The 22,488-nt window shown below is 34.5% G+C and overlaps 1 protein-coding gene and 2 pseudogenes across 1 annotated transcript; all 3 read left to right on the top strand.

The window, feature by feature from the left end:
• The first annotated feature begins 519 nt into the window (after positions 1-519).
• On the top strand, positions 520-14,629 carry LOC149208565 (glutamate synthase 1 [NADH], chloroplastic-like; annotated as a pseudogene).
• Positions 14,630-15,147: 518 nt separating this feature from the next.
• On the top strand, positions 15,148-16,630 carry LOC149208564 (glutamate synthase 1 [NADH], chloroplastic pseudogene; annotated as a pseudogene).
• A 233-nt stretch (positions 16,631-16,863) lies between these two features.
• LOC149208563 (glutamate synthase [NADH], amyloplastic-like) lies at positions 16,864-19,408 on the top strand. Its single transcript, XM_089398380.1, has 4 exons — positions 16,864-16,967; positions 17,736-18,041; positions 18,135-18,402; positions 19,142-19,408. Exons 1-4 carry the CDS (start codon positions 16,864-16,866, stop codon positions 19,406-19,408), a joined length of 945 nt encoding a protein of 314 aa, XP_089254506.1.
• The last annotated feature ends 3,080 nt before the right edge of the window (positions 19,409-22,488 follow it).

Below are 22,488 nucleotides of genomic sequence, written 5' to 3'. Positions count from 1 at the left end.
ATTTTTCAACCGAAGATGATTTTTTTAGAGGTTAGTTTAAATTAACCCTCAAGCAAGAGAATAATTTTGTTTCAACGACTATCAAATTCTACCTTGACCTCTAATGTTATCCAACACTATTGAAACCCATAAAGGAGCACATGAATGGAGCACCTGAAGCATATACAGATGAATGGAGCACATGAAGCATGTGATGTTCAAACCTGGATGTTGAGGGGATTATTTAAGATTAGATGAGATGTGGAAGTAGTTGAGGGTTTCAAAATATTTTACAGTGAAACCCGGTCTAAATTTTTCTTTGCCACTTCGTTTAATTTTAGTGTCTGAAACAAAATTTTCGAGCCTAAATTTTTAACACCCATCATAAATGAAGGAAATGCCAACCATAAATATGTGCAATTGTGCTATTATCCAAGATAAATTTACTTTTTTTACTTGGATATTCATTCTTGGTTTTGATCAAAAACATTTCATAGCTCGGTTCGTGCTCATCCCATGCCATTCACATATTAGGGCACAATGGGGGAGATAAATAATATGCCAGAAAATTTCAAATGGTGAGTATTTTCCCTATTTTTGCATCCAATCAAGAGAGAAATCAATGTCCTTGTAAACGTAAAACCAACATAGATCCATGTTAAATAGGGATCTAATATGAGTTGAGAGGGTCCCAATTTCTTCACATGTAATTTTTTTATGAGCTGACATTATTTCAATGTTTTGTATAAAAAATCAATTTTTTTATTTTTTTTAGTTTTTTAATTAATTTTTTTTGGTAGACTTGAGAAAAATTTCAATTTTAATGAAGGACAAACATCCTTACACATCATACTAGGTTGTAGAATGAGCCTCCTCTTTGCTAAATTACTTATGAATTTACTTATGGATTTTATTCTTAGGTAGTCATCAATCAACTTAAGGGAGCATATATTTTGAAGGTTTTGTTGGATGATTCGCTACCTGTGACTTTGGAATCTTTGATGCAAGACAACAAATTTATTGGTGATATTAGTATTCATATATCCAGGCAAGAAGAAATCTCAACTTTTCCTTTTAGCGAAAAAATGATTCAAAATTTGAAGGAACAAGCTCAAACTTCAAGTTCATTTGTAGAAGTTGTAGCACATTTCTGGAGATGTGTAATCGAAGCTCGCAGAGTCCCAGATAACCAACCAGTTCATTTTCTAGTGCGTGCAGATTGCAAAGACCGGGTAAATCCACCTTTTCCACCAATGTATTTTGGAAACTGCATATGTCGGGGTGTCACCCAGACTACGACCAAGCAGCTATTGGAGGGAGATATCAGCTTTGTTGATGGTTTCATCCAAGAGGTAATCAAATTCTACAAATCAGAAGTGTAGCTTAACAATTATATTGACTAGATCAAATCTCATAACCTTTGCATCTGTGGCATTTATGACAGTCATTTCTCTATAAGTGCAGTGAAATCCCCAAAATTTCCTTTTTTTGATATAGGATTTGGATGGGGAAAGCCTCTAAGCATGAAACCTACAACCATTAATGAAATTAGGGGGATGGTTTTGGTCCCTAGAAGAGACGGTGGAGGGAGTATGGATGTGTCCAGTTCCACTCACATTCCTCCCAATCAAATGGAAACCCTAAAATGTATCCTCACAAGTATAACTGAGGCCCTACCTTGTTGGTGATAGGATCCAACATTTTCCTCCCAATCAAATGGAAACCCTAAAATGAATCCTCATGAGCAGAACTGAAGCCCTACCTTGTGGGTTATAGGATACAACTTTGAAATGATTGTGCACTATGATCCAATATTTTTTTAAATGCTCATATAGTTCCTGTCATATGTTGAATGATGAAGTTTAAATAAATATGCATTGTTCTGCTAATTTTGTTGTAGGATGAAAGCATAAGAAGGATTATTAAAGTGTCAAAGTGATGCCAGCCTAAGCTACAAACACCTTAATGATGCAGCCTAAGCCACATATACCCACATTATGCAAATACAATTGCATGTCACACTATGTGTGTCCCAGGAATTCTCAAAATTCCATCCATAGTAAAACCTTCACTTAATCAAGGTTAAGGTTCCTTAAGCAAACTCTATGCAGAAATACAACATCTCATGAAAACCCACTTTATCAAAGTTTAAGTCCTTAAGAGGAAATATATTCGGTTCTCTCTTAACCCTTATAGCTCAACCTTTCAACTAATTTTTTTACCCGCGAATGTTAACCATACCATGGTCTTCAAAATTTGGTTAAAACCCAAACTTAACCCATAAAACATTAATTCCGCCTATTTCTATTATAATTCTTGTATAATAGAAATAACTCATAAAACACACTTAAACCTTTACCTTTCCACCTTTCTTCGAACCTTTGCACATACAAAGATGCTCTCTTTAGCACGTTTAATCTTTGCCATCGATATCATTCCTTGATCTGATGGTTATTGTGTCACCCGATCATTAACAAGTCCGGAAAATCTCCACCATTGATCTACTCCGCTTAATCCAACGGCTGTCGCATCACCCGATTGCCAACAAGCTTGGTTGATCTTCACTGTTGATCAATCCCGCTTGATCCAATGGTCATCACCCAATCTCGCGCAGAATTAAGCATGAATGATATCAAAATGAAGGCACGCGAGAAAAGTGGTTTTCTCTTTCTTCCATGTGATACATGTCAGTCGCTAAATGGAATTGTGTGAAATTTTGAAAGACTGCTTATTACCTTTAGGGTGCATGGGAAATTGCTTACCCCTTACCGAATACCATCCATGTGCTTAAATAAAAAATTAAAGAGATTCGGCTTAATAAATGTTTATCGCTTAATCTCCGCCATTGATCTTCTTGTCTTTATTTCACGCAACTTAATCTTGGTCATCTATCTCCCTCGTGCTCATTTGTTGATCTGAATGATCCAATGATTCCTGTGCACTGCTACGTTCTTCTGCTTCTTACTGTGTAATTGCCCATTTGGCTTTCTGCCTGTGTATTTGTCTTTGCCTTACAATCTTCACTTGATATGATCTCGATCTTCGCTCATGCCTTTATGCTTTCTTTACCTTAGCTGTAACATTAAAAGCTTTCTCCAATACTGTATGTGTATAAAGCCGTAACACTCCTCTCTGTACCTCTTCTCTGGTTTTGCACACCTGCAACCTATGTTACGTAGAATTACTCTAGATCACACACAATCTATAATTCATTTACACTGTACATCACACAAACTCAAAATCGAGTTATCTATATTAATAAACAACATTTACATAGGAATTTATTACCCAGCCTGATTTTCAATATCAGTGGCATTTCTTTCCTACCCATAGGCTTACAGTCAAACCTGTCTAATCTCACATTAACTAACTCTCTACCTACTGACCACTATGCCTTTTAGGCTGACATTTATAAAAAAGGTCCTGTTTAACCAATTCTGGTTCAGATCCTTAATTTGCTGAACTAAAACCTGAATATCCTCTAAGTCCACTTTTAACTCCAGTTATCCCTAAGAATCCTCTGTAGTTCCACGAATCATGACACCACTTTCTAGTCTAAGAGTTATAATCGATTTCCAACTCTCTCATCATCACTCATGTTCTCCTACATTCGATAGATTTACAAATATCCTCACAATATATAATTAATCCCTATTCTAATCACTCAAAACATTAATGATTACATACATAGGAATCCAACTTCCTTGAAAACACAAGACCCCCTAAGTTAACTAGACTATGATGAAATTGCTAAGCTGAATGCTCCTGCATCAAACTCCCAAGGTTAAAATAATCATAATCTCCTAATCATGTGTTCTCATATGTTGATAAAAAACCTCCAGGGTCCCAAACCTTAGTTTGTAACTGCCCAAATGCCTTGCACCTTTGTTGTTGCTGTATATTTGTTATCTTCTGGTTGATCTTCCTCAAACTAGACTATTTCATCATCAACTGCCATAATTCTTCAATATCCATCTCCATAACATCCTTGGGCTGGTACATACTCTGCCATTGCATCTCATTGCACGTTGTCCATTTATATTTAAACTGTTGATTACTTTCTTAAGCTTTTCCTACTTCAGCTTCTGATATTACTCTTGAGATTGCTTTAGATACTGCTGTAGATATTGCTTCCCCCCAAACTTCCTGAATATTCTTGAAGATACCTCCCTCTGCAACATTTGATTTCTACTCCTTGTCTGCAAATTTACTTTCCAATGATTTAATGTTTTTGTTCCATGGGCTAAGTACTATCATGGAATCTTCCTTTTCCTCCTTCATTTGACTGTTCTCCTGTGCCAAATATTCTTTTGTCTTTGCAGCAGTATCTTCATCATAACCTACAATCATAAAACAATTTTTAAAATAAAAAACATAAGGCTTCTTTGCCTTTTCTTCCTTTGGCAACAATTTAGCCTGTTTCTCTGTTTTTTCCTCCTCTGTCAGCACATCAGTATGCTGATTTAAATTCTCAAAAGAATTCATGAGACTGTCAGCTAGTCTCTCCTCCACACCATCTTCTTCAACAATGTTTTCCTATTCTAGTGCACTGTAGTGAACTCCTTCCTCTGCAATCACACTGTCATACTCTGAGTTTTCTAGAAAATATTCCAGTAATTCAAGTTCTCTGTGACATTTCATAAGTACTTCATCATTACTTATAATTCCTGCATTTATACACAATTTATCAGTTTAAGAATTACAAGGTTCAACAGTCTCAACTGTTGCATCACATATTATCTCTTCAGATTGATTCTCATCTCCCTATTTCACAAGAAATTGTTCCTAGGTTGTAACATATTCAAACATCAATGTATTACTAAATTCTCTCTACTACAATAATTCACTACTTTTCTCATTCAAGAAACATTCTCTATCCTCCTTTACTTAAGAGTATTTATCTTTTGAAAGATACTCTTTGATACTTTTGACAGCTTCAAAAGACTTCTCATCCTCTGCAAAACCTTCCTTGGTTAGTGACCAATCATCAGATGTCCTTTCTCCCTTTGTTAAGTCTTTTGCATAGACTTCTTCTTTCTTCAATTTTATGATTGTCTCTTCTCTGTCTTGAGACAAATCTGCCTCCTCTTCTTCTTCAGTACACTTTCCCTTGCTATCTCTCTATAATATTTCTCCAAGAGCTATCCTTGCCTCATCATTTGCATTAATATTCTCCTGCATTTGTTCTTCATCAATAACATTAATCAAATTCATTAGATTACCTCTCTGAGACAACATTCCTTCCTTCTTCATCAGAATAATATCCTGATCTTCCATCTCTATGACAGCTTTAAATGATTGTCTTCTCCCATTAAGTAACTCATCAACGAACTCCTTCTGTTGCAACCATTCAAATATTTCCTCATCTGAAAGGTTTTCTTCGTCATATTTCACTTCAAAATCTTCATCCATCCTCAAGACATCTTCAAAAGGTTTCTTTTCTCTTGCAATACCTGCAATCATACATAAACTATCAGTTTTAAAAACACAAGACCTTGTGGTCTCACTTGATGCTTCAGTCATCATATCTCCTTGCTGTCTTGAATTCTCACAACAATTCATTAGATCTTCCACAGATCTCCAGTTTTCATCTTTACCCAGAACTTCATCTTATTCTGCTTCACAAATGGAAACTTCCATTTCCAACTCAGCGTCTCTGAGCTTTTCCACCAACCACTTCACTTGCTTCTGTTGTAGTCTTCTCTATAACTTAGACCACTTCACTGGCTTTTTCCTCAAGACCCAACCTTGTCTTTGGTTTTCCTCTAGTAACATCCTTAATATATTGAGTTGTTCTTTTAACTCTGCAATCTCCTTGTCATGCTCCTCTTGACTCATTCTCTTGCCATTTGCCATGGCATCATCCTTCTTCACTTTTCTTCTGCTATGGTCTTCCTCAGAATCTTTGTTATCTTTTTTATGACTATCAGTAGCCATCTTCTCCTCTATTTTCATGAGTTCCTCACTCACTTATTATGAGCTGCATTAAAGTCTTTGCAACAACAAGTCCTCCCTGCTACCACTCACCTCAACAAGCTTTCCTCTTTACTTGGTCTTTTGGCAAGCAATTGGTTCTCTATTCTCTCAAACCTCTTTGATCACTTCTCTCTGCTCCTTCTAGGCTTCAACTCATCTACACCTTGTAAGAATGCAATTGTCCTCTTGTATTTCAATCACAATGAAATACTAGGTTCTGACCACCTCTTCTTTCATTCAGAAATTCTTACCAGGTTTCTTCATTCTTTAGCAATTCTACCCACATCCTCTGTGGAATTTCCTTTATGATCTCTCTATGACTTGCAATAAAACCTCTGCAGTAACAAGTCTCCTTCTTGCTACACATGCCTCACTAAGCTTGTCTCCTCTGAGCTCAGTCTTTTGGCATCTCTCTGGCTCTCTCCTCTTTGGAACCAATTGAGCACTCCTTGCTCTAGGTTGCTGCAATCTTCTCACCTTCAAGACCTCTGCATGATATGGTTCTACTATTCACCTGCACTTTGAGTGAATTGTGCTCCATTTCTTTTGCATCTGGAAATTCTGTTTGTCAGATTTAAAACTTGATCTCCTCTTTCCTGCATACACATATTTAAACATAACTCTTAGAACAGAGTTTTCTTGTTTGGCTCTGATACCAAAATGATGGTAGCCTAAGCTACAAACACCATTTTGTTGCAGACTAAGCTGCATATACCCACAGTATGCAAATACAATTGCATGTAACACTATGTGTGGCCCAGGAATTCTCAAAATTCCATCCTTATTAAAACCTTCACGTAATCAAGGTTAAGGTTCCTTAAGCAAAATCTATGCAGAAATACAACATCTGATGAAAACCCACTTTATCAAAGTTTAAGCCCTTAAGCGAAAATATATTCGGTTCTCTATTAGCCCTTATAACTCAACCTTTCAGCTAATTTTATTACCTGTGCATATTAACCATACCATGGTCTTCAGACATTGGTTAAAACCCAAACTTAACCCATAAAACATTAATTCCGCCTATTTCTATTATAATTCTTGTATAATAGAAATAACTCATAACACACACTTAGATCTTTACCTTTCCGCCTTTCTTCGAACCTTTGTACATACATCGATGCTCTCTTTAGTGCGTTTAATCTCTGCCATCGATCTCATTCCTCGATCCAATGGTTATTGCGTCACCCGATCATTAACAAGTCCAGACAATCTCCACCGTTGATCTTCTCTGCCTAATCCAATTGCTGTCGCGTCACCCAATTGCCAACAAGCTTGGCTGATCTTCACCGTTGATCAATCTTGCTTGATCTAATAGTCATCGCGCAATCTCACGTAGAATTAAGCACAATTGAGATCAGAATGAAGGCACATGAGAAAAGTGGTTTTCTCTTTCCTCCGTGTGCTACGTGTCAGTCGCTAAATGGAATCATGTGAAATTATGAAAGATTTCTTACCACCTTTAGTGTGCGTGAGAAACTGCTTACCCCTTGCTGAATACCATCCATGTGTTTAAATCAAAACTTAAAGAGATCCGCTAATAAAGTTTTATCACTTAATCTCTGCTATTCATCTTCTTGTATTTATTTCATGTGACTTAATCTTGGTCATCTATCTCCCCCGTGCTCGTTCACTGATTTGAATGATCCAACAATTCCTATACACTGCTACATTCTTCTGCTTCTTACTATGTCATTGCCCATTTGGCTTTCTGCCTGTGTATTTATCTTTGCCTTATGATCTTCACTTGACCTGATCTCGATCTTTGGTCATGCCTTTATGCTTTCTTCCTTTGTTGTAACATTAAAGGCTTTCTCCAATACTGTATGTGCATAAAGCCACAACACTCCTCTCTGCACCTCTTCTCTAGTTCTGCACACCTGCACCCTATGTTATGTAGAATTACTCTAGATCACACACAATCTATAATTCATTTACACTGTACATCACACAAACTCAAAACCGAGTTATCTGTATTAATAAACAACATTTACCCAGGAATTTCTTCCTCAGCCTAATTTTCAATATCAGTGGCCTTTCTTTCCTCCCCGTAGGCTTACAGTCAGACCTATCTAATCTCGCTCTAACTAACTCTCTACCTACTGACCACTATGCCTTTTAGGATTACATTTATACAAAAGGTTCTATTTAACCAATTCTGGTTTAGATCCTTAATCTGTTGAACTAAATCCTGAATATCCTCTAAGTCCACTTTTAACTCCAATTATCCCTAAGAATCCTCTCTAGTTCCATGAATCATGACACCACTTTCTAGTCTAAGAGTTACAATCAATTTCAAACTCTCTCATCATCACTCATGTTCTCCTACATTCAAGAGATTTACAAATATCCTCACAATATCTAATTAATCCCTATTCTAATCACTCAAAACATTAATGATTACATACATAGGAATCCAACTTGCCTTAAAACAAAAGACCCCCTAAGTTAACTAAACTATGATGAAATTGCTGAGCTGAATGCTCCTGCATCACAAATCCTTGCCCTTTTAAAGGATGAGATGTAGAAAATTCTCCCTGTTGTGGATGAAATCTATTCAGATTCAAGTATTCCCTTGAATTCTTCTAGAATTTGTCCCTTTTCTTAGTCGTTAAGGATTTTGTCTCCTCAAATTTTCAATGTCTTTCACGGGCTTTCTAAGGTGTATTAGAGCTTCTTTTTTGAGTTGGGAGGAGTCTTCCTGAAGCATTAACGATGATGATTCCAGGGGCATGACATAATGAAAAAGCATGGACCCTGAACATAGAGTTTTATATGAATATTTCTCAGCTTTAATGGAACCATGGGACGGGCTAGACTTGTAGCATGTAAATATATGTTTCTCTCTATGGAGGATTAACATTTATTTTCTGCACTTTCTTTTATATGAAAATAATTTTCAAAGTGTTTGAGACTTATCCCATGGGCCATTTCCTCACCAAATACATATGTTTCCAACCTTTCTAGATGAATAATATCTGTATTTTGAGAAACTGTTATTGTGAAAGATGACTTTTACTCACATGCTCTGACAATAAACAAAAGAAATTAAAAAAATGAATTATCATGGTTATTGTGATCTCGAAAGCATGGAATAGAGAGTTATATTTCTTTCAAATGGAATATTCTGGTTTAGAAAGGATATCTAGATGAGATTAATGGAAATATGAATTTTACTCACATGCTTGGAGTCACACTAATAAATAAACAAATTTTTTTAACGGGCACATGCTTTTCAAGTTTCTATAACATCCATAATAACCCTGTACACCTTTCTATTATGTTCAAACATTGTAGTCACTCATGGTAACCATCTTGGAGTAGCTCTAGATCGTAATGGACTACGTCTTTGTCATTTCTATGTAACCTTAAGTGGGGGAGTTATCATGGAAAGTGAAGCAGGTGTTGTAGAGATTCGAACTGAGGATATTTTCCAAAAGGGAAGGCTTAATCTTGGCATGATGGTACTTGAATATTTTGAGAAACATGGTATTGTAGATGAAGAGGCCTTAAAAAATCATTATTCCATGTCATGACCCTATTCAAAATGGATAAAGAGACAAAATCTTACCCTCAAAGATATTGTCTATTCTGTTCCAGAAGTAAAAAGAGTGCCTGAATAGGTGATTGGATTAGTAAAGATGATTTCTAAATTCTCAATATAACTTGGGTACCCTGGATGTGAACTATAAATTTTCCATAGCTTGTTGACTATATTTTTTTACAGGTTGATGGTTTGGATGATACAATGGAAAACATGAGAATATATAGCTTGTTGTTGCCATTGAAGGCTTATGGATAAGTGATTTGAATGTAAAGATGATATCAAGTATTTTTAAATGTATGTTTTCATGTTTTATGAGCCATTTCTTTAAATATGTATTTCATTGTTCAGTTATAGAGTTGAGGCTTTGAAAATGTTGTTTCTTCCTATGGAAAAATATGCAACAAAATCTCTTGGTTACATGGGGAATGATACAACTTTAGCTGTGATTTCAAATAGGACGAAAATAATATTTGAGTACTTCAAGTAGATGTTTTCTCAAATGAAAAATCCTCCTATTGATCTAATTCATGAAGCAATTGTCACCTCAGTGGAATGCATGATTTCTCTAGAAGAAGATATTACATAAATTAGTGAGATGCAGTGCCATTGACTTTCTCTTAAAGGTCCTATTATTTCCACTAAGGAAACATAATCAATTAAAAAATGGAATTACTGAGGTTTGCATAGAAAAATGCTTGATATCAGATTTCCAAAATAATGTGGCTCTAGAGGATTGGAAGATACCTTGGATACGATATTATCAGAGGCTCATATTGCAATTCAAGAAGGTTAAAAATTACTAGTACTATCAGATAGAGGTGGGTCATATAAATTCGTTTACTTCCTCAAATTGTTTGTTATGGTTACTCTAATAACCGAAACAAAATTTGATTGTTGTTATTTGTATATTGTATTTCTCTTATACAAATAGTGGTTAAATTTTCCTAACCCCAATAAGGATGAAAGAGTCACTAAACAGATCTTGAGTTTTGCAGTTACATCATCCAAGAGGGTCCCTATTAGCTCTCTGTTAGTTGTCGGTGTTGTGAATTACCATATTGTCTCAAAGTTAGAGAAAAATCAAATTAGATTGATTGTACAGTCCAAGAGTCACGTGAAGTGCATCATTTCTACATGTTGGTAGGGTTTGGATCAGATGCTATATGCCCCTACACAGAAATTGAAGCTATATGGAGACTATATATTGATGGTAAAGTCCCACCAAAGAAGAATGGAACCTTACATACTAAAGAAGAGTTGGTTCAAAAATACATCAAAGCAAGTAAATCTTGCATGTTGAAGGTTTTATGAAAGATGGGAATTTCTACTTTGGCTTCTTACAAAGGTGCTTAAATTTTCAAGACACTTGGACTTTCATCTGAAGTGGTTTAAGATGCTTTTCTAGAAAAACTAGTTGGGTGGAGGGGGAAACATTTGAGATTATTTCTCAAGATACACTTCGTTTTCATAATTTGGCATTTCCTAGCCATGTTTTACCCAAAGGGAGTGCTGATGTGCATGCTTTGCCCAATCTTGGTGAATATCACTGGTGTAAAGATGGTGAAGTGGATATAAATGACCCATAGACCATTGCAAATATTCAAGAAGTAGATTTCACAAATGGTGTTGCATCGTATAAGTAATACTCTAAAATAATTCAAGATTTAAACAAACACTACAATTTGTGATAGATGCTTAGATTTGTGGAAGTATAAGATAAGAGGATTCCTTCGGAGGAATTTGAACCTGCTAGTGATATTATGAAGTGATTATGCATAGGTACCAAGTTATGGTTCAATTTCACTAGAGGTTCATACGACTCTGGCTATTAAATTAATTAGAGGAAAATCTAATACAGGTTTACATCTTTTGTTGGCATTATGATGCATGTGTTGTACTTGATGACAACCCACTTATAGAAGAACAAGTATATGGTAACTAGATGAATCTATATGATAAATCAGAGGTGATGGAACATAGATGAATCTACAGGTCAAAGATGACATAATGACGTGACAAAATGCAAGGCAGTTCAAAGGAATCAGTTCATAAGTAACATACAATGGAAAATCACAATATAACAGGTTTATTTAGAGGTAACAGAGTAATGGTACAAAAGAACAGGATGATGGAATAAAGGACTACAGATCATAATCAAGTAATTGAGGAAAAATAATGTTTTCAGGTATGTTAAGTTGTATACGTGGGTTCACTGTATAAAAAGAGAGTATACAAGCAGGTCCACTGTACAAAAAGAGCGTATACATATGCACACACTTTCACAAGAGGAAAAGCACATATGGGATGGAAAATTAAGGTAATTAAGGTGAAAGAATAAAAAGGGTCCATACCATGGTATTAGCCCACAATATTGAGCGGAATAACAGTTACTTGATATCATCTAAGAATACCACAGGTTCTAAGTGTTGTTTTGGTCCGAGGTATTGAGAAAGACTAAACTATATAAGGAGGAGAATATCAAAGAGCTAAGTGTACAAGTAATGAATATCTTATGAAGTGTTACAAAAAAAAAAACAAATATGCATGTTATGGGTTTCTGATGCTTTGCTTGACCTGGATTAAGTATGCACTTGAGTGCTTGATGATGGATGAGATCTAATGATGGATCAAGATCATAATGACTTATCGTTAAGTGATATGATAATGGATAGGCTAGATCTGAGTGCTAATAAATGTTTTTTCCTTTAAATGCTATGATATGGGTATATCTAAAGCCTGGAATACCTGCGAAGTTATAAGTTTGTATTTGCATATCTATACGTTGGTTCGCCTTGGTGAAGGCACGTATATATGCTAGTTTGACTCTTCCAAGTAGCATATGCAAAAGAAAACCATGTTATTCAGAAATGGTTGATCTATCTGATTAGTGTTGCTGCTTTACTGTAGTCTGTCAATGATGTCTTCTTATATCTGAAAGTAGAACTGAATGCATAAGGAGATTGAGTTTGATTCATTGATTGATTAAGTGAGAAGGGTGATCTTTGCTGCTATCTGTTTAGATCTTTGTAATTTGACAGTAGATCTTCAGAATTTTACTAGTTGGTACAATTTTGATTCAGAGGTTTTTATGATTCAGTAATTTTGGAGGTATACGCAGGTTTGGTTAAAGGAAGTAGCGTATACACGCAGGTTGGCTTCACTGAAGTAGCATATACATTCTGACATATGATTTTTGAGGTTGCAGTTGGTTTTGGTTGTTGATGCAATGTTCTGGGTTCAGATCTCTGTACTGGTTACAATGATCTGACTGTTCCAGTTGATTGGTTGAATTAATGATTAGGTGATTTAGTTATATCATAGGTTTCAGTGATTGATTGATTCAGTTGTGGTTGATTCAAAGATTGATGATTGAGCTTCAGAGTTGATTAGTTTCAGTGATTGATTGACTTAGTTGTGATTGATTTAGAGGTTGATGATTGGGTTTTAGTTATATCAGAGATTGATGATTGAGTTTCATTGATTGGTTGATGCAGATGTATTTGATGGTTGTATTACAGTGGTGATTGATTTTGAGCTTCAATGTTACTGATGGGTCTAGTATGAAAATTTGATGAAGCGTGGCCTACATATTGTGTTGTTGTGTACCAGGAGTATCCAATCTGAAAATTTATGAAACATGGTCCTAGAGGATACTGAGGGTTGGAGCCTTTAGTGAGGAAGTCAGAGCTTCCTGCCAGTAGTGGTTGTTGATTAGATTAGGGGGTTGGAGCTCCCTTCGAGTAGAAATTGGAGAACAATTGAAGGTGGTAGGTCGGTGCCTACGTACTAGTAAACATATCGGCTAGTAGAAGAGCTAGGGGGTTATACCTCCCTTCCAGTAGAAGCTAGAGAACGAGAGAAGGTTGTAGCCTTCTGCAGGTGGGTGCCTGTGTACTGTATGAGTCTGTATCAGTACAAGATTGTAAACATATTTTCTTTATATTAAAAGAAGACAGAGATGACAACAATAGGTGGTTTTTCTCCTGCATTGGGTTTCCACCTTAAATCTTGGTGTTCATGTGTGATGGTTTATTCTGTTATTACTACACATGGTTACTGTTTAATGTTTAATAAAGTACTGATCCACTAATTAAAGATCAACATATAATGAATTAAATGAATCATAAGTTCACTAGATATACGTTGGTTGCCTTAAGAACAATTGTGTGCACATGTGAGTTCCCTTCATTGAAGTAGCATATATAAATCTGATTATGAAATGAAAAAGTTATTGATTTGCAAACACTGATTCAACCCCCTCTCAGTATTATTCCCAACATCTTTTTCTATCTTTTGGAACAATGTTAGGATAGGAAATTTTTTCTAACAACTTTAAGAATCAACAATCCTACATGTGTTTTTATTTACAAAAACAAGATACTAAAAGATAACTTAGACCAATTTATTTCATGCACCATCAATATTAATATTTCTGTATGCCTTACTTTATGTTCCTCAGGTGAAGGAGGAGAGAATCCATCGTAGTTAGGACCACTCCCTGATGGTTCGGTGAATCCTAAAAGGAGTGTAATAAAAGAAGTTGCGAGTGGGTGGTTTGGAGTTTCTAGTGTCTATATTACTAACATAGATGAAATTCATATTAACATGGCTCAGGTATGGAATTTTCTTTTCAAGAAGTCTATAGAAGGTAATTTATTGATGATACTGATGGCATTTAGGGAGAGCACATCTTCTGAGCTAGCATCATGATTTGCACTTATTTCCAAGGCATATTATTAGGTTTATTATCTTTTTGTGCATGGTAGACTTGCAACATGCATGTGAAGGCTCCTTCCTACATTATAGTCAATATTTTCTATTATCATAAATTTTAAATTTTCTTCTACAAGGTGCAAAGTTTGGTGAGGGTCGTGAAATTTCTGGCCATAAAGTCATTGGTGATATTTCTGTTATAGGAAATTCAACTACTGGTGTGGGGCTTATTATCCCTCTTCCACATCATGATATTTGTTTCATTGAAGAGATTGCACAACTTTTTTTTGATCTTAAAGGTAATTATAGAGTAACGACATAAAGGAATAATTTTTGTTTTACTTATTAAAGAATGTGTTCACATTGTTTTACTATGCGCTATTTCATTTTTATTCAGTTCTTACAGTGGTTTGAGAATGTGGCGTGCCTTGGGATATCCTAGTAAGGAGAAGGACTAGCCATTCTAGTTGAAGATTAGAAGGATTTGTTCCAGAAATTTATATCTAGTTCTATCAACTTATCTGTGAGAAATGCATTTCATAATTTATGCTTATATACTAGTAGGGTCATTTTTTTGGACATGAAATGCAATAGCACAATGTTCATCTAAACTGTAGACTATAATTTGATGTGCCTATTCTAGATGGTCTAGAATCTGAAATATTCTTTGAGTATTATTTTTCTTCTCAACCATTCTTTTCTTGAACCACACATAATTTACAAAATTTTTTAGCCTGGAATGTACATATCCTAAAAAGACTGTCAACCGAACTTGGTCAAAATCATCTTCCTTCCTCTAAACCAAACGTTGGGGGGTTTTTCATGTTATAAGGTTTCATGTTCAAGATATGAGGTTTGTAGTGTTGGAAGGAGAGAAAGATGTATTTGACTATTTTGATGTATTTTGCTACAAAATTCTAATCAGCGTAAATATGGTCTCTGAAGCCAGAGTTGGAGTGATAGGAAGTGGTGTATTAAAGTGCCATGAAGATCATGTATTAATTTCGGGACATCATGGTGGTATTGAAGCATCTTGCTGGTTAGAAATAAAAAATATTGGGTTTCCATGGGAATTTGTGCTAGCAAAAACTCATCAGACATTGGTGGCTAGTGACTTTTGTCATCATACAGTTCTACAAATAGATGGTAAACTGAAAATAGGAAGAGATTTTGTCATAGTTTCTCTCCTTGATGCATAAGAGTTTGGTTTTAGTTCAACACCCCTTATCAACCTGGATTGCATCATGATGCACAAATATCATAAAACAAGTCTGGTTGGTATTGCTACTGAGGATCCCATTTTACGAGGAAAAATTGTAGGAGAACTAGAACATTTCATTTATTTATTCTTCGTATTTACAAAAGGGAGTCGTAAATTTATGTCTGATATGGGTTTTAGAATTGTAAAGGAGATGGTTGGTCGTGCAAATATGCTAGATATGGATAAAGAGGTTATAGACAATAATAAGAAGTGTGAAAATATAGATCTTTCTTTAATAATTCAACATGCAACAAAGATTCACCCAGAAGCTGCTCAATATTGTGTTCAGGCACAAGATCATGGTCTAGATATGGCCCTAGAACAAGAGGTGGTTAATATTTCAAAGGAATATCTAGAGAAAGGTATACATGTTTATGTGGAGATTCCCATGAATAATTTCAATAGAGTTGTTGGTAAAATTCTTAGTCATGAAGTTACAGAAAGATATAATATGACAGGTTTTCCCATGGACATGTTTCATGTAAAACTCTTAGGAAATGCAAGTCAAAGCCTTGGGGAATTCCTTTGTTCAGGTGTTACCCTGGAGCTTGAAGGGAACAACAATTATTATTTTTGAAAGGGTTTATTAGGAGGCAAGATCATGGTTTACCCTCCTAGAAGAAGCCAGTTTGATCCGAAAGAAAAAATTATCATTGGGAATGTTGCTCTATAGGGGGAAATAAGTGGATAAGTGTGCTTCAATGGTATGGAAATAGTGAGGTTTGTGTGATGAATTCAGGTGCAGCAAAGTCGTTGAAGTTGTAGGAGATCATGGATGTGAATACATGAGTAGTGGAACTATGGTCATCTTTGGAAAAATAGGGAGAAATTTTGCAGCTTGAATGAGTGGAGGTATCGCCCATGTTCTTAATGTTCATGGAAAATTTGATTCAAGATGAAATATCGAGTTGGTAGACCTTGAAAATTTTGAAGAGGAAGGTGATGTCATTCAACTAAATATGATGCTATAATAGCACCCACATCACTCTAACAGTCAACTGAAAAGAGAAGTACTTGTTGATTTTGAAGCTTTCCTCCCAAAGTTTTTGAAAGTATTCAGACGAGACTATAAAAGACTGTTACAAGAAATTAAGGCTAGAAATATTGTGAAGGAATCGAAGGAGGCTGAATTGATGAAGAAATATTCCTTTTAGGATTTAAAGAGGATGGAAAAAGTTGCTTCAAATCAACAAAGGAAAAAATCACAAGGCGTACATGGTATATTTTCATGTAGTTCAACTCATTTTTTTCTTTATTTTTAATTTCAAATGTACAACATGTATATCATCATCAAATATTAACTCCACTATATAAAATACTTGATTCTTTCATTTGACAATGTCATTAAATATTAAGTTGTATAAATGTTGAGTGTGATGGCTTGGTCATGGGGCTAACATTTCTATCTAGTTTGCAGCAAAGTGAACGGAAAGTGGTCCCAGAGAGACTTGAAAAAATAGATAATGTGGTTAAGCACCATGGTTTTCTAATGTATGAGAATGGGAGCATTTCATATAAATATGTTTCACCACAAATAAATGATTGGAAATAAGTGGTTGAGGAAAACAAGTCAGGGGCACTACTAATGACAAAAACAACTAGTTGTATGAATTGTGGAACCTCCTTTTGTCGTCATTTTATAGTCCAGACATGATTTATTTGCCGCTAATTATTTAATAAAATATAAAGTGAAAAATAATGTAGTTATACACTTCAAAATTCATATGTTATATTCACTATATGAATATTTTCCTTTTTGTAGAATGCAAAGCTTCTTAATTACATTCCTTGTTCCTCTATTTTTTTGTTTTGTTAGATTGTACACTTCTATGTATTCTGAACATGTGAAACATTTTCATCCATGTAGGAGAACATTAGATGTCCGCTTGGGAACAAAATACCTGAGTGGAATAAATTACTACACTAAGGGCATTGGTGAAAAGCATTTGACTGGCTACTGGAAATAATAATTTTCCTGAATTCAGTGGATGTGTAAGTCATGCCCCATGTGAAGGTGAATATGTACTAGGAATCATTGAAAATATAGTACCTATTAAAATTATTTAATATGTTATCATTGATAAATATTTTGAAGAAGGTTGGATGGTTTTATGTCCACTTGTGAAGAGGACACGATATGTATCTTTCATTTATAATTATTAATTCCATTCTTATGATTCTTATCATTTTGAAAATAAATTGTTTGTTGTCTATGACATGGTGAACTAAATCTTGATATGGATTGGTTGTTGGGTGTAGGAAGAAAGTTTCTATAGTTGGCAATGGGCCAGTTGGTTTCGTTGCTACTGATCAACTTAATAAAGCTAGGAACTCTATCATTGTTTATGAAGGTGTTGATCGAATTGGAGGTCTGATGATGAATGGAGTTCCTAATATGGAAACATATAAAATTGATGTTGTTCAACCACGTGTTGGTCTGATGGAAGAGGAAAGTGTTAGTTTTGTTGTCAATGCAAATGTTAGAGTTGACTCTCTTTTCTGTGTGGAGAAGCTTCATGCTAAAAATGATGCTCTTCTTTGGACATGTGGTGCAAAAAAACCAAGGTACACTTCTATATTTGATTTCAATCATATTTTTCCCATAGGAGTTGAGGTCTTTATTGTATAGTGTAATATATATATATATATATATTGCAGGGATATTCCTATTCCTGGTTGTGAATTAATGGGAATATATTTTGCTATGGAATTCCTTCATTCAAATACCAAGAGTTTGTTGGACAGTGGATTGCAAGATGGAAAGTTTATTTCTACAAAAGGGAGAAGGGTGGTTATCATTGGAGGAGGAGACACTAGAATTGATTGTATAGAAGAAACCATAAGACATGGATGCAACAATTTTGTGAATTTGGAGCTCCTTCCACAACACCCCAATTCTCGTGCTCCTGGTAATCCTTGGCCTCACGTTTGTCTTTGTTCATCTTCATATAAATAAAAATTAGCTATCTATTATTTTATAGCATGTTGTACCCTTCTATAATTCCATGATTATGGGTCTTTGTTCACTTTTTTGGCAATGTCCTAAGTTTTTCCGAGTAGATTATGGCCACTAGGAAGCTATTACCAAGTTCAGTAAAGATCCTAGGTCATATGAAGGGCTGAAAAAAAGGTTTATAGCTGATGAAAATGGAAATGTTAAAGGGATTGAATTGATCAAGGTCAAATGGGAAAATGATGAGAGTGGAAAGTTCTAGTTGAAAGAGATGGAGGGAACAAAGGAGATTATAGAAGCATAACTTGTTTTCTTATAAATGGGATTTCTTGGACGAGAACAGGTAAGCTATAATTTTCTAAGCAACGAAGCTACTGCTAAGGTGATAAGAACTTTAAATTTTGATTGATAAGAACAATTTAATGATTTTTTAATAAAATTAGTTTGTTATTTTTTCTTGAAAATGCACAATCTAATGATTTAGGTCCAATCTAAATTTAGCTGACAATAGTTGTTGCTAGTCTATGTTTTCTTCTTCAGAAAATTGAGTAATTCAGTGATGTTGCATCATTATCAATCCATAAAATTGAATACACATATTTTCAACGTGTATATACTATGTCTAAAATATACTTGACATACACACCATATTTTATGGAATTCCTCCATTTACCTCCTCACTCTAATTTTAGTTTTGTATTTGGTTTGATAGATTATTACAAAGAAGCTTGATATGGGAAGGGATAATATGTCAAATTTCAAATCCAACTTTGGTGATTTTTCAATGAGTATTGATGGTGATTTTGTTGCTGGTGATTATATACGTGGAAAATCACTTGTTGTTTGGGTCATTGATGAAGGAAGACAAGTAACTTCTCAGCTAGGTAAATTTGTGATGAAGGAAGATCACTTGATCACAACTTGTGAAGATAAAGTGGAGGACAAGGATAAATGCCCAAAGTTCATTTTAAAAACATAAATGCCCCCTTGAAACTTATTGTAGAAAGTCATAATCCCAGGAAAAACAACAAAAATATGCCAAACAGGCCACTCAAATGACTTGTTATTGAAGTTATGAAAGGAATCAAAGGGCAAGTGCTCTGCTTTGAGTGTCTCACATTGATTTTTAATAATACTAAAAAGGAGGGTGTTTTGGAAGCATCTCCGCAGTTTGGTGTTTACGTGTGACTTTTGTCTACTTGGTGAGATCCTTCAAGGAAAAATTTATGTAGAGAATTCTCATTAATATGAAATAAAATGTAGGAAGATTGTTTACAGATTCTATGTTTATTTAATAACATTGTCTTCTACATTACATGTTTTTGAACTAATGTTTGACTTTTTCTTGGATACCATGATGGAGGTTTTTAATGGATAAGCTGAGATGATTACGCATATAAAACATTTTCAATTTATAAAATCCCTACCAATGTTTGTGTTCAGGAGGCTTTGGAGGAATGAGGCTCAAATGTTCTTCTCAAATCATCCATAACAACTAAAATGGCTGAGAGTGTGCAGTTTTTACTTAAGTGCATGAAGGTGATGGAAAATGCTACTTTCTTAAGTGAGAAGAATGAAGTAAATATTTTATGATGAGTGTGGTGTAACGATCTTTTATTGTAAAAATGGAGCCAATGTCTTTCATCAAAGTTAATAGCTTAAGTAAAGAACTAGTGCAATTCGATCTAATTTACTTATTCTATATGATATTTTTTGTTCTTTCTTATTAACATACACACTTGTTGGACATGAATTTAAAGCTAAAATGTAGAGGAATAGAACTCTCCTTTATTTCCTTTGTGATTAAGGTTATCAAGACTCTCAACTCTCTTTATTAAGTGGGGATTTTCTTCACATTACTTTTGTGAATAGTGTTAATAAAATGTCCTAAAAATTTCTGCTATATGAGCAATTCTTTTGTTTTGAAGACTTCAGCCTTGTATTGAAATAGTTTCTTGTTTTAATTTATTTTTTTATGAAAACTTCTTAAGACCTTGAGACTGATTTCTTTTGTCAAGACTACTTTTGAGGCACAACTCAAATGGTTCAGATTCTAGGAGATGTGAAAAGGTTGCATGAAGTTGGAGCCCTTGATGAACATCTACAACTTGTTACTAAAAAATTGTTAGAAGAGGAATAAATAATAAATTTAGAAGGTAAATAGAGTACCAATGCATGTATAGTTTTACTCAAGCATCAAATTAAGAAATTTTCTATTTTACTTGCAATGCATCAGACACCATTAGCATATGATTGTAAATTAAAATTAGTTTGAAATGAGATTGTTCTTTACAATTATTATGGTAAGTTAATGTCATTACAATCAAATTGTGATGCCTCCTGCAAAGCTTCACAAGAATTGAATGGCACTATATATATTCACCCAAAGTATCCAAACTAGAAAAATCCAAAACAAGAGAGTAACCAATGTTTTCATCATCCACATTTTCTTCCTCTGAGTCACTTAGAACTATTAGTTTAGAATCCTTTTGAAGTTCAAAACAAATATGCTTGGAAGTATTTGTTGAAAGGGAGAGTCAAAACCTGACATATTTATTTGTTGAAAAGTTGAGGTTGATACTTGGATCTTCCACATCTCTATTTGTATCAGTCACATGATGGTTGTTGGATGGCACAAATTTTAATAAGCTCACGTGCCTTTTCTATTATGCAATGATTCCTCCTTATGGTATCTACTTTCTAATTAGATGCCCCAATGTCTCCATAGTGTATATCCTCTCCATGGAACTTATTATCATCATGCCTGGAATTTTTTTTTTTTCATCTTTGTATGGGCACTAACTTCCTATTGTTTTCCTATCCAACTAGAACTTGATCCTCTAGAAATGAAAGATTCTATGTGTAAACACCAAAAATGTATTTTTCATTGTTTAATTCAAACTACCAGTAGCTAAGGAGCTACAAGAATCAACACCATCTTTTATTTGAAACTCAATAGCCTTATTATCTCCGAGTATTTCCCTAATCACAATGACCAATAGATACTCCTCATGGATTATTTCTCTCATTCTATCTATTAGTAAAATCCGCAAAAGGTATCCCTACATTTGAATCTTGGGAAACAAATATGATTTTTATCATTTAAATTATCCATATCTTTTGGAGCCCAAAAATCCATTTGCTTTGGATAAGCTTTATATATGACCTCAAAACCAACCCTATTATAAGCTCAAGGACCATTATGTCCTCTTGATTCTCGACAAAGTAAGATGGAATGAAACAGGGTGAGGACCAGATTCAAGTTTACCATGTCAGAACCTAGGTTCATTAAGATGACGACCTTGGTTTGAAGATATCCACCATAAAAACTAGGACCACCCATAATTATCGTTTCCATCTCTCTTTCATCATCAAGACTAACATACTAAGGACCTATAACCATTGGAGGCCCATGATAGTCATTGCAATGCAATTTATTAGAATACATGTCATGTCCATGAGTTTTTATATTTAATCTTTGCATCCAATGTGGCCATTTCTTATTATGAGATTTACCACATCCGAAAATGGCACCATTCACATCATTTTTAAGAAGTATACAAAGGTAAACATAATTTTTTTCACATTTACAACTTCCCTCACATTTGTTGATTCCTGAAGCTTGAACACTTTCATAAAAAAAGTAGGCAAAGTCAAGCAACAAAAATGGTCCGATCTCTTTTCATTTGCTAATATTGGAACGAAGTTTTATTAGAGCCACTATTTGTTTGTTTGTTTTTGTTAGAAAAGGGCTTTATCTTGGTTTTATGTGAATTTCTATTCGTTATATGTAGCATGTTGAGAAATGGGAAAGAATAATGTGTGAAATTTATCTTGCAGAAATTGATGTTGAATGAAAGGATACATAGTTTAACATAGTTTAACCAAGCCATAGTTCGCTTTGGTAAAGGTAGAGGAACATCTTAAAAATATAACTAAGAATACACTGTATAAAAAGTTTGAATATAAGTAATATATAGATTTTTCTTTTGTAGATTTGTTATTTTTTCTACCCAAGATATCATAGCAAGAAAAATATTGATATTGTAGAAATTGTTT

This window comes from Pinus tabuliformis, chromosome 1_2, assembly GCF_031772625.1.
Source record: "Pinus tabuliformis cultivar Carrire ecotype Pingquan chromosome 1_2, CPIR1, whole genome shotgun sequence".
NCBI lineage: Eukaryota > Viridiplantae > Streptophyta > Pinopsida > Pinales > Pinaceae > Pinus > Pinus tabuliformis.
This window is presented reverse-complemented; position numbering and strand designations above follow the sequence as displayed.